The 13,268-nt window shown below is 42.1% G+C and overlaps 1 protein-coding gene across 1 annotated transcript; it reads left to right on the top strand.

Moving 5' to 3' along the window:
• The first annotated feature begins 4,411 nt into the window (after nt 1-4,411).
• Nucleotides 4,412-6,441, top strand: LOC123111328 (uncharacterized). The gene is made up of 2 exons (XM_044532095.1): nt 4,412-5,811; nt 6,133-6,441. The coding sequence occupies exon 1, from the start codon at nt 4,591-4,593 to the stop codon at nt 5,239-5,241; it is 651 nt and encodes a 216-aa protein (XP_044388030.1). The 5' UTR covers nt 4,412-4,590; the 3' UTR covers nt 5,242-5,811; nt 6,133-6,441.
• The last annotated feature ends 6,827 nt before the right edge of the window (nt 6,442-13,268 follow it).

Raw genomic sequence — 13,268 nt, forward strand, 5'->3', positions numbered from 1 at the left:
CAAGATTGAAGCTATTGAGAGTTGGCCACAGCCCAAAATGGTCATACAAGTGAGGAGTTTTCTTGGCCTCGCTGGATTCTATAGGCGTTTTGTGAGAGATTTCAGCACCATTGCTGCACCTCTCAATGAGCTTACAAAGAAAGATGTGCCTTTTCTTTGGGGTACATCACAGGAAGAAGCCTTCACGGTATTGAAAGATAAGTTGACACATGCTCCTTTACTCCAACTTCCTGATTTTAATAAGACTTTTGAGCTTGAATGTGATGCTAGTGGAATTGGATTAGGAGGTGTGTTATAACAAGATGGCAAACCTGTTGCATACTTTTCTGAAAAATTGAGTGGGCCTAGTCTGAATTATTCTACTTATGATACAAAATTATATGCTCTTGTTCGGACTTTAGAAACATGGCAACATTATTTATGGCCCAAAGAATTTGTTATACATTCTGATCATGAATCTTTGAAATATATTAAAAGTCAAGCTAAACTGAATCGTAGACATGCTAAATGGGTTGAATTCATTGAGACTTTCCCTTATGTCATTAAACACAAGAAGGGAAAAGAAAATGTTATTGCTGATGCATTGTCTCGTCGCTATACTATGCTTTCACAACTTGACTTCAAAATATTTGGTTTGAAGACCATCAAAGATCAATATGTGCATGATGCTGATTTTAAAGATGTAATGCAGAATTGTAAAGAAGGAAGAATGTGGAACAAGTTTGTCGTTAACGATGGATTTGTGTTTCGTGCTAACAAGCTATGCATTCCAGCTAGCTCCGTTCGTCTTTTGTTGTTGCAGGAGGCGCATGGAGGAGGATTAATGGGACACTTTGGCGTGAAAAAGACGGAGGACGTACTTGCTACACATTTCTTTTGGCCAAAGATGAGACGGGATGTTGAGCGTTTTATTGCTCGATGCACTACATGTCAAAAAGCTAAGTCACGACTCAATCCTCATGGTTTATATATGCCTTTGCCTGTACCTAGTGTTCCTTGGGAGGATATATCTATAGACTTTGTTTTAGGTTTACCTCGAACAAAGAAGGGGAGGGATAGCATATTTGTTGTCGTGGATAGATTCTCTAAAATGGCACACTTTATACCATGTCATAAAAGCGATGATGCTGTTAATGTTGCTGATTTGTTCTTTCGTGAAATTATTCACTTGCATGGTGTGCCAAATACTATTGTTTCAGATCGTGATACTAAATTTCTTAGCCACTTTTGGAGATGTTTATGGGCTAAGTTGGGGACTAAACTACTTTTTAGTACTACTTGTCACCCTCAAACTGATGGACAAACTGAAGTAGTCAATAGAACATTGTCTACTATGCTTAGGGCTGTTTTGAAGAGTAATAAGAAAATGTGGGAGGAATGCTTGCCTCATATTGAATTTGCTTATAATCGTTCATTGCATTCTACTATTAAGATGTGCCCTTTTGAAGTGTATGGTTTCCTACCTCGTGCACCTATTGATTTGTTGCCTCTTCCATCTTCAGAGAAGGTTAATTTTGATGCTAAACAACATGCTGAATTGATTTTAAAGATGCATGAGTTAACTAAGGAAAACATTGAGCGTATGAATGCTAAATATAAACTTGCTGGAGATAAGGGTAGAAAACATGTTGTGTTTGCACCTGGAGATCTTGTTTAGTTACATTTGCGTAAGGATAGATTTCCTGATTTGCGCAAATCAAAACTAATGCCACGTGCTGATGGTCCCTTTAAGGTGTTAGAGAAAATAAATGATAATGCATATAAACTTGAGCTGCCTGCAGATTTTGGGGTTAGTCCCACTTTTAACATTGCAGATTTGAAGCCTTATTTGGGTGAGGAAGATGAACTTCCGTCGAGGACGACTTCATTTCAAGAAGGGGAGGATGATGAGGACATCAATACCATTGTTACACCCACAGCCCCTACTGCTATATATACGGGACCAATTACTAGAGCTCGCGCACGCCAATTAAATTATCAGGTACTTTCGTTTCTTGGTAATGATTCTAATGTTCATGAGAATATGATGCTGCCTAAATTGGATACATTTGTTTTGCTTACAAATGAAGGGCCTAGCTTGGAGAAGGATGAACATTGGAGCAAGAACAAGCATGGAGATGATGCCATGCGCAAGGGGAACAAGAACGGAGTTACAAGTGATGATTTCAGGACTTTGAAGCCACCATAATGGGTGCATGAAGCCTTGGACGAAATATACAAGATGCCACTTCATAAATTTCGTCCCGAGGCTATTCTAGGTGCTGCGTCACCTTATTATTGGGCCAGGCCCTTGTAATTTCGAAATACATAAGTATAGGCTATTTTTAGAGTCCGTATGTGTGGGGAAACAAGAGATAGGGTTGATTTCGGACCCCTCCACCAAGGGCCACGAAAATTCCCCCCTCTTCCTCCATATATACAGCCCTTAGGGCACCGTTTAGACTTTGGGTTTTGTTTAGATTAAAGTTCGCCATAGCTGCAACTTCGCGTACTTCGTTTGTGTTCAACGACCAGACAAAGGCGTCACAGAACCCCACCTTGATCAATAAAGCTTTCATCTTATATTCGCAATATCCAGATTGCAATCTTAGTTTCTTGCTTGTTCTTCGTTTGCTCGCAGGAAACAGACCCTCGTGGTCAGGTTGATCGTGCTCCGGCGTGGTCAATAACCTCTCGGAGTTGGTTTAGCGATTGCTAAGGCGCGACGTCATCGCACGTTCGTAGTCGGATCGTCAAAGTCGACTTCCACCAAAGCGATATCCATCATCTCATCGAAAGACGGGACACCTTTGCCTCTATCAATCGGAGTCCCGACATGCAGGGCTTCATTGACGCCTTGCCAACAAGTGTACTATTCTGACCTAGCATGAGCTTGAGGATGGCAACACCCGAAGAGATGAGCTGTAGTCGACCCCCTAAGGCTTGCGTATGCTTTGGAGTCCTAAGTGAAGTTGCGGCTTCTTCTAGGGGAGGTGTCGCCTCGTCGTGGTGAGGTATCCGATCGTGGAGTTGCAGCCTACCTTCTAGATCAGCTGTGAATTTGAAGCTACCAAAGTGGATGGTTTCTCCAGGAGCGATTCCACCGTCCAGTTGAATGGAATGGCGAGCTGATACAGGGGTGGCGTCAAAGCCGCTGGAGGTGAAGGTGAATAATCATGATGCTCGCAATTTAGTGCACAAAGCCCCTACCTAGCATGCCAATTGTCGGTGTTTCGTAACTGTATAGTGAATTCCTATGTAGGTACATGCTTGTGACTATGATCGATGGGTTAACAACCACAAGCACACAAGGATGTATAGAGGTCCAGGCCCGAAATCGTCTCCGATGAAAGCCCTACTCTTTGTTTGGGTTGATTGTATTCCGGCGTGTGAGGCGCTCAAGGTACAAGATGATGCCCATTGGCGGTTCAGCCGGCTGGGTGTTGGTGGATTCTCCCGTGGAGAAGATGTATGGTGTGTGTGTGTGTGTGTGTGTGTGTGTGTGTGTGAATGTCCAACCTTCTTCCGTAGAAAGGGTGTGTACCCCTTATATAGGCCGCAGTGCCACCTTATAGACATGGCCAGGTAATTTTACAGGATCAGTTACATGTTACGATGGGACGCATGCTATCTTAGGTTACAGTAGATGGCGTCGAGCTGGCCAACCTGCACACCATACACGCCTTGTTATTGTGTGGCTTCAGTAACATCCTTGCCTTCTGAGTCCGTAAGTGAGTTTTGTAGCTATTGTCCGTAAGTGTAGAGTTTTTGCTCCCAAAATAAATAACCCAGCTACAAAGTGGCGTGAGTACAAGATGGTGGTATGGCCAAGGTGGGTGTGTGCATTAGTCACCGCAGTCCCGCGGCATGTGCATCGACTCGCCCACATAGTTGCTCCGCATGGGCCGGTCCATTTGTGTTTTCTTTTCTTTTTTCCCTTACCCTTTTTTTGTTTCCGATGTTTCTTTTTTTCTCTGTTTTTTAGGGTACTACACTGTTTTTCTTTTCCCTTTTTCATAATTTTTTGTTGTCCGGAAATACATGAATCTTTTTTGTTCTAGCTGAACACTTATTTATTTATCGTGAAATGTTTTTTTATCATAGGTGAACACTTTGTTAATTCATCATGAACCATTTTCTTCAAACATAAACCATTTTTTACCATGCACCATTTTTCATTATAGGTGAACATTTTTTAATTTATTGTCAACCTTTTTGTAACATCGGTAAACATTTTTCTAAAACTAGACTAACCTTTTTTTTTGTCATGTGTGAACATTTTGTTTTTTGAGAATCCTGTGTGAACATTTCTATTTCATGTTTTTGAGCTAAAAACAAAACCGACCGTATTGTTGGGCCGGACCAAAGCCGGCCTAGCATCAGATCGCTGCCGGGGTGTGTGTGTGTTAGGGAACTCATAAAAGGATCATGGCACATGAGACCGGCCCAGCCAACGTTGAGTTTGCATAACCCTAACCTAGAAGTGTCGTTTCTCCTTCGGCCGCCGCCGCCTGTTGTTCCCCTTCCCTGTTCATCGTCCGTCTCCAACTGATCCGCCCGGCGATCGTCAGATCCATCTGAGAAAATCCGCTCCAGTTAAATCCAATCCAGATGGAGCTAGCTAGGATGGATCCACCCGGCGTCGAGCTCCCCAAGAGCTGCCTCCTCGCTATCAAGCCTGTGGTCGCCGATTCAACCAACGCCACCACCGCCACCCACCAGACGGAGCACCCGGATGACTCTCGCGAGATCTCCATTCAGGTCAGCTTGTTCGTCCACCGCCCGCCTCTTATCTCCTACGTCGTTGTCTGGTCCACCGACGCCCGTGTCACCGAGGAGCCCTTCATCCACGGCACTCACGGCGGGCTCATCCTCCTTAGCATGGACATAAGCATGGAGGAATGTCCGCTCCGCGAATACTACATCTACCAGCCCGGCTGCGGCCACGGCGGCGCTGGCACTCCGTCGCTCAATCTGGTCCCGCAACTCAGGTGCTTGGTCGGCCAACCCTGTGCGGTCGGCCTCCTGTCACATGGCGACGGCGGAGACTACTATGTCGCGTTACTAACTATGCAGAGGAAAGGAGAGTTTGAGCTCTCCCTCTTCTGCTCCAAGATGGAAACTTGGACCGTCAAGAAGCCCGTCTTGTCACCGGAGGACCAAGCAGCCTTCTTACTGGATGACGGAGGCTTTGAGCCGAACAAGGTTATCGCCGTTGGTGCAGTGTCATGGCATTCGTTGACTTGTTTAAAGGCATCCTAATCGGCGATGTCCTCGAAGGTAGCCCCCAGTTCCTCTACATTCCGCTGCCAGCAACAACAGAGATCAGTCAACCATGGACCAATTACCCCTTGTATACTCGCGACGTTAGCATCGACATGTCGTCCGGCCACATCCGCATCAAGTTCATTGAGCTGGTTTGTCCTTTGCACTTGCCGGCTTGGGCTGCTACCACATGGAGTACTACCACTACAGCTACAAGTCCTTGGCTCCGACTCGAGGAGTGGGACACTCACACTATTCTCGAGGCTAGACAACTTTCGGTGGGTGACGGTGTCAACACTGCTGGGCTGCTGCCTGAGGCTTTGCAGTCTGAGGGCAAACCAGATTTTGGGCTTCTCTTCATTAACTTGCCAATGTTAAGCTTACACGAAGACAACATCGTCTGCTTCTTAGCCAAGCAGCATTACTTAAATAAGCAAGCGTGGGTGATTGCTGTCGACACGGTGACGAAGAAGCTGCTAGGAGTCCATCCTTTTCAGATGGGAAGATTCACAACACTGTTCTACAGCACCATCTCTAGCCATCTCAATATAAGTGCTGCAGCTTCAGGTAACGGATATGCATGCATGGTTGGTTCATAATTATTTCTTGTCAGCTTAATTCATTAATCGAGCCTGTCAAGTCCCCTTGATTTGGTGCATTGTAACTAATTACTAGCAAAATTGCACAAACCAAGATAACTAAGTACTATCAAAGCCTGTGGCTGTGATGCAAACATGCAAATGATAACATGAAGCATTGATTATGATGGACTTGTACCATTTTACAGAATAAAAAAGGGATACTGTACTGAATGGCGCCATTGATTGTTTCATTATTATTCTGTAAATGGATTTTGTTGATAGATTGGCTCCATATCTACTGGTGCAGGTGCAAAGGGGGACCTGGAATGGCTAGGAACGCACCGTGAACAGCAAGGCGGCGTGGGAGCTTATGATGCGGATGACAAGGAGCTGGAACATGTGAAGCCATGTCTGATTTAGTTTAACACTGATGAATGCCTACATCGATTTGCATTGTGTTTGTCAAAGTTTGATTGTGAGAGTTTTATTAACATATTGGTGTGCACTGATCCAGGATTGTTGTTATATGGAAGAAAAACCACTGACATTGTGTTTGTCCATTTTTTATGTATTAAGAGGTTTCAGTACCCATATAGGAGTGCATTATTAGCTCGTACTCAAAGTCTCCCACACTGGCTGTTTCTCTTGTTTTAGACAGTGCAAATGTGCTGAATCTGAACTCTGAAGCCATAGATAGCATTTCTTGATATGGCTTTACACATGATACCACTTTACTTGCACTTCCTGTAATTGCAACTTGGCATTTTGATGATTTTACGATAAAGGCGATGGATGCAGAAAATATATAGCATTTCTTGATATGGCTTTACACATGATACCACTTTACTTGCACTTCCTGTAATTCCAACTTGGCATTTTGATGATTTTAAGATAAAGGAGATGCATGCAGAAAATAGATAGCATTTCTTGATATGGCTTTACACATGATCCCACTTTACTTGCACTTCCTGTAATTGCCAACTTGTCATGTTGATGATTGTAAGATTATCAGTTGCACAAACTGTCTTCTGAAAGCACGATACATGCAGAAAATAGGTTCTAAGCATATCAGTGCGCAAACAGTCTTCCGAAAGCACGAGTCGCGAAGCCTAAATCAACTTTTCTTTTTGGGAAACACCTTGTTCATACTCACTGATTTGGACCTAAGATCCAAAAAAATACATTACAATGAAATCCCTTGAAAACACCTTTGTGGTATCAAGAAGAAATACTCCAGATACTTCGTTAAAGAGGCTATAATTGGACTGGACTGAAGCAACGATATTGTCAATAATGGTTTTTAAAAGCGCCTTGAGTCGCCCATCAAAAAGGAAGGAAGCCTTGATCGATGAACGTACTTTGGCCGGGGATGATCCCCTAGAAGTGTAGGCCGTCAAATCACTATATCTTCACCATGGTGCCAACGAAAGATTTCAGCTCCACAAAGAATCACATAAACTCATCAGATCCGAATAATCGGATCTGCGAGGACAAAAAACTCTCTAACCTCATGGCATCGCCAAAAGAACGAGAGGAAATTTGATTCTCACAAAATTATAATAATCACTAGACGTTGGCGAAGAACATAGATGTCTTGAAGATCCGAGGCCCGATGGCAGCCAGAGGAGAGGTGACCTAAATTTCAGGCACCCCTATTTCTCGCTGTCAGCGAGCACAGGAGGATGCCTCGCATCGGGGGGGGGGGGGGGGGGGGGGGGGGGGGGGGTGGAGCCTAGATGGGCCGGCCCAGCCGCGCGGGAGGCCATGGCCTGTTTTTTTGGTTTTCTGTTCTCATTTTTGCTTTATTTTTGTATTTTTCTTTATACTTTAAAACATATAGACACACATAAGAAAACACTCTTCAGAAACACATTAATAAAATGTTGAACAAGTAGCTGAAAGATGTTGAGTAAGTATTAAATAAATGTTGAACAAGTATTTGAAAATATGTTGAACATGTATTTTTTTTGAATAAGTACTAAAAATGATGAACAAGTATTCGACAAATGTTGAATAAGGATTAAAAATTGTAGAACGAATTTATGAAAATTATGGAACAATTATTTGAAAATATTGAATAAGTATTAAAAATGTTTAACAAATATTTGAAAATGGGGGTGGGGGTGGGGGGGTGGGGGAGCCCAAATGGAGCTGGCTCAGCCGCACGGGAGGCCATGGCCTGTTTTTTTTTCTGTTTTCTATTCTTATTTTTGCTTTATTTTTGTACTTTTCTTTATATCGCGCTATTCGTCACCCTGGGTGAGTAATGGTTATTCTTCATCCCTCTCTATTTTGACATCAATGCATCGTACGTTTACGTTTCGTAAATTTTATCTTATTTCTTACATAAAAAGAGAACGTAAGAAAGTATGTACTCGTGTAAAAAATATTTTATGTTACATAAAATTACAAATGTAAAAACGTGGTGTAAAACATACATAAAATGTGATTTTTTGGTCTTATAACCTATATTTTTTATGCATGTAACTATTCGTATTTTAAACATAATTTATTTGGGAAGCGATCGTAAGATTACCTCGGGTGAAGAATAACATATTCTGCACCCTGGGTGATGAATAATAACACTATATATATATAACAAATGTTTACTACAAGCAGTGGTAGTTAACATCACTTGCGTTTTGTATGTTGTATGTAGTATCTGTCGAAATCAAGAGTATGTACGTGTAGTATATAGTATATATAATAATGATTAAGTAGTATATATACTAATTTTTAGGTAGTATGTATCATGTTTTGAGTATGCTCTTTTTTACGCACAAATATATACGTATTTCATAAATATAACAAAAACATTGGTTCATATGCAATTTTTTCATATAACTTGCTTTGAAATATCTTAGATATAGTATACGAATATATTTAAAATAATAAAATAGTATATATGGTACCACATGATAGTAGATGAGACATATGTGGTAACTATATATATATATATATGAAAAAATGTATATATATATAGGTAAATTGTGTGGGGCACCTAGGTGCCTGGGCACCTTAATCGGATCAAACCCGTTAGTGTGTTTTCTAAAAAAATCTGATTTGTTTCCTAGTATTTGCATGCAAGACTTTCCATGTATGAGAATCCATGATTAGCACATCTCCTTTTATTGCTTTCCTTCTCTCATACATTTTCATGCAGAATTGTACACCCCGTATTTAGGACTATATACTGAAATTGATTTGGTACCTTGCCCTCATATTTGCGTATACATATATACGGAAAAAGAGTTAGGTATCATACCACTTTGTGACTACATATAATATCTATGTATTAATGGGTATGTACTCATAATTTTCACGTGAGGATATGGACTTGTAGATAAACATGATGAGTATGCACATACCTAAAAATATATTGAGTACTCTCAATTTCACATATCCGCAATTGTATTGGATACTATCAATTTCATATCATTTGGCGAGTATATACCCGTAAATGGTGACATACACATAAATAATACTCTTTTTAATACATGCGCATAAAAGGTATTGGAGACATACCCGTAAATGATATACCCAAAAATAAAATACACGTATATGCCTTGAACACATACTCGTAAAATGATATTTGGAGACATACCTATAAATAATGTACCAAAATAAAATACACATACTGTGTTCTAAAAATTAAAATGATATAATTTTAATGGTGACATACCCAAAAATAATATACTCTTTTCGAATACATGCGGATAAAAGATATTGAAGACATAAGGATAAACAATATACCCAAAAATAAAATACACGTATATGCCTTGAACACATACCCGTAAATACTTGTAAATAATATACCCAAATAAAATACACATACTGTGTTCTAAAAAAATACACGCGTTGTGTTCTAAAAATTAAAATGATATAATTTTAATGGTGACATACCCAAAAATAATATACTCTTTTTGAATACATACCTGTAAATGCTATGGGAGGCATACTCGTAAATAATATACCCAAAAATAAGATACACATATATGCCTTGAACACATACCCGTAAATGATATTGGAGATATACCCGTACATAATATTACCAAAAAATAAAATAAATGTACTATCTTCTTAAATAATTACACGTATATGCCATAAGACGTACCTATAAATGATGTTAAAGACATACTCGAAAATAAAAGCAATGCATGTATAAAAAGGAAAGAATGGCACGTATCAAGGAGCATGCAAGGCCTTAATGGACCATTCATTGTTGATTTTCTCTCTCTTGTCTAATGTTGACATTAAGTACCCGTATCATGCAATAATTAGTAATAATGTTTCCTAATAAAAGAGCTAACGGGTCACCCATTAGTGCTAATACTAGTAGCACATGCACACATCTTAATGTTATCCAACGGTTTATAGGCAAGGTGCCCAAGCACCTAGGTGTCCCAAATGGTCGTCCTATTTAGAAAATGCATACTACCATTTAGTGGTAGTTACCTCCACCTTTTCCACCACAGGATTCTTTTAGATCCGTGCGTTTCTAAACGGGTTGCCGAACCAATGTTTCTTTACCAACCCGATTGGCCGTACCAAACTCTGCTGTTTGCACGAACAACAGGTATATTATCCTCTAGTTTTTTTTATTTGCACAAACAGCGGGTATATTATCCTCTAGTTGGTTGAGCCAACCGCTGAAAGCATGAATTAAATAATTGCATGGTCGTGTTGCCGCCGTCACACATTTGGATGGATCACAATCGCTTGACAAATTTCTCCAGGTGAGTTATCTAATAATTCAATCTTCCGATCCATCGTTCACTAAGAAACAAGGTTAATCACTTTATTTAACTACATACACGATCTAGATTGCCGGGTTATGTATAATTAATGGATTTTCTCAATGGGATCTGGTCAGGAATTTTTTGCCGTGCGGCCGCGGTGGATCATAAGCATCTGATGGTACATCAATGGAGATCAGGCAACAGACTCAAGCGTAGATCTGCTGGTGTGATTTTTCATGCCTCTTCCACCATGTGATTGCAGAGCATCCATCCAAGGTAGGCATGCACGCCAGGCACTGTCGACGGCGCCGTAGCAAGACGCATGCATGCTTGATGCTTGTGGCCATGATCGATGCTTGCGACCTCCCTGTGAATCTGTGACGCATACATGTCATCACGTATGATTCACGTATGTAGATATCATGTTCGTTATAATATATATGAAGTGTCTCAAACTAGATGTACCCTGCCGCAAATAACATTCTTCATACTACTTTTTCAAACAAAGTATATAGACCACATACTCCCTTCTTCAAAACCATATCTTCCACATACTCCCACGAGCTTAAAAAAAGATTCAAGCCACTACTTCAAAATTAAGTGCCTTCTTGCACACTCAATTTTTAGGTTCAAACAAAACTACATATAAAGGTTTCTTTGTAGAAGAAAAAATTATATACTCCCGCTTTTTTTTGCGGGGTGATATACTCCCATTTCAAAGAAGATACACACACACACACTCAGTACTTAAATTTACAGATATACTACATACTACAAAGAAGAGTACTTGCATGTGCTCCATGCTTCAAAAACAAACTATATACTACATACTAAACACCATTTTTTTGGGTCATAGAATTTTTTTTCTAACATATTTGTAGCAAAAAAATGTTAATAGGGGATACTCTAATTTTATGTTAATACTTCATACTCCATACTACATACTCCATACTCCAATAATTATATGCTAATACTCCATACTCGAAAAATTGAGAAGTATACTCCGTGAACTTAAAAAAATATATTTCTTATAGGATATTAGGCATGGAAAACCTAAAAAGGATTATAAACTTCACACTACATACTACGGTTTGTTCCATGCACTTAGCCAAAAATTAAGGAGACAACGACTGAACCACCACGTCAGTTGCCGGATTATTTTATTACAAAATATGAATTCATGCCCATAAATGATTGGACTACACCCGTTAACCCAAATCCCTCTACGCGCCTGGCCGGGTGCTCTAGCGTGGGACACGTGGAAAATTTGAAGTTTATGTAAATTTTCTTGTCTTGTAGATAAAATTTGTCATATATATATAATTACAAATGTAAAAATATTTTTTATGACGAATATATATTTTCTTACCGTCTTTTTTTATGTCAGAAATAAGACAAAACTTACGGGACATAAAATTATAGTGCATTGGTGGTAAAATAGAGGGGGGGGGGAGGGGAGGGTGAAGAATAATTATTCCTCACCCAGGGTGACGAGAATAAGACTCTTAATGGTGTTATTAGAATAGACTCACCCTATATATCACCCAGGGTGGGTCTATTCTAATAACACCCTTAAGAGTCTTATTCTAATAACACCGGATCTTATTCTGATAACACCCATCTAACCCACTGAACCGACCCGACCCGCACCACAGAGCCATCTTCGAACCAATCTGAACTGCAAGAACCAGAAAACCAACCTGCCCCACCCCACCCACTCCACCCCTCTCCTCCCAGTTCCTCCCCGATCCCCTCTCCGCCTTCTTCCTCCCCCAATCCCCTTTCCGCTTTCTTCCTCCCCGCCCCCCTCCACCTTCTTCCTCTCAGCTCTCCTTCCACGACCAAATCTACCACAACCGCGCCCTAGAGGCCCGCGTGCCATAGCTAGAGCGCTGGGCCGGCCGCCACCAGCCCTCCCAGCGCCTACCAACCACCAGATCCAAGCAGTACCGCCGCGCTCCAACGCCCCACCTTTCTTCCCCACAACCACCCACCTCCCGGCGCCCCAACACCCCCACTGCTCCGATGCGCCACCACACCGTGCCGCCTAGCCCCGGCCACCACCACGAGCCACACTCGTCGGCCGCCCTCCCCAACCAGCACGCCACTGTGCACCCAAATTGACGGCTACCCCGCGTCAACCAGTGAGCGGCCGCGCACCACCGTTAACTGCCGCCCCACCCCATCCATCACGCCGCCTCGGCCGCATCCATCGGGTGCCGAATCCCGCACCAGCAAGCGGATGAGCTGCCTCCCCCGCACCAGCCCATCCGGATCCGGCTGGGCTGCCCCCGCGCCCACCTTCACTTCGCCTCCCTCTCGAGGACCCCTCCCCCCTTCTTCTACTCCGTCGGTGAAGAAAAGCTACGACCACCTCCCCCAAGCGGCCACTGAGGTGCTCCTCCACCCGGCTCATCCCTGCGACCTCTTACTGCGTCGCGGCGGCTGGATCCACCCTACCGGATCCAATCAGCGACCTTCCTTCTCCACTTCATCGACCTGCACAAGGTTGAGATGTCGCCCGTCGGCGAGGAGGCTGTCGCCCCACTCTGGGCCTGCTGAGGTTGAGCGGATCCAAGCTACTCCTCCACTTCATCATCTCTGGTAAGGGGGTGTCGATGTAGTTCGTTTCCCAAGTGGTGATGTAGTGCAGCACAACGCTTGATTTTGTGCAGGTCTCTTTTTTGATTTGGGAAGATGTTCA

This window comes from Triticum aestivum, chromosome 5B (assembly GCF_018294505.1).
Source record: "Triticum aestivum cultivar Chinese Spring chromosome 5B, IWGSC CS RefSeq v2.1, whole genome shotgun sequence".
In the NCBI taxonomy this organism is placed as follows: Eukaryota; Viridiplantae; Streptophyta; class Magnoliopsida; order Poales; family Poaceae; genus Triticum; species Triticum aestivum.

Bases quoted from the DNA above. Each gene is read 5' to 3' on its own strand.
- LOC123111328 (XM_044532095.1), top strand. From the start codon at position 4,591: ATGGAGCTAGCTAGGATGGATCCACCCGGCGTCGAGCTCCCCAAGAGC.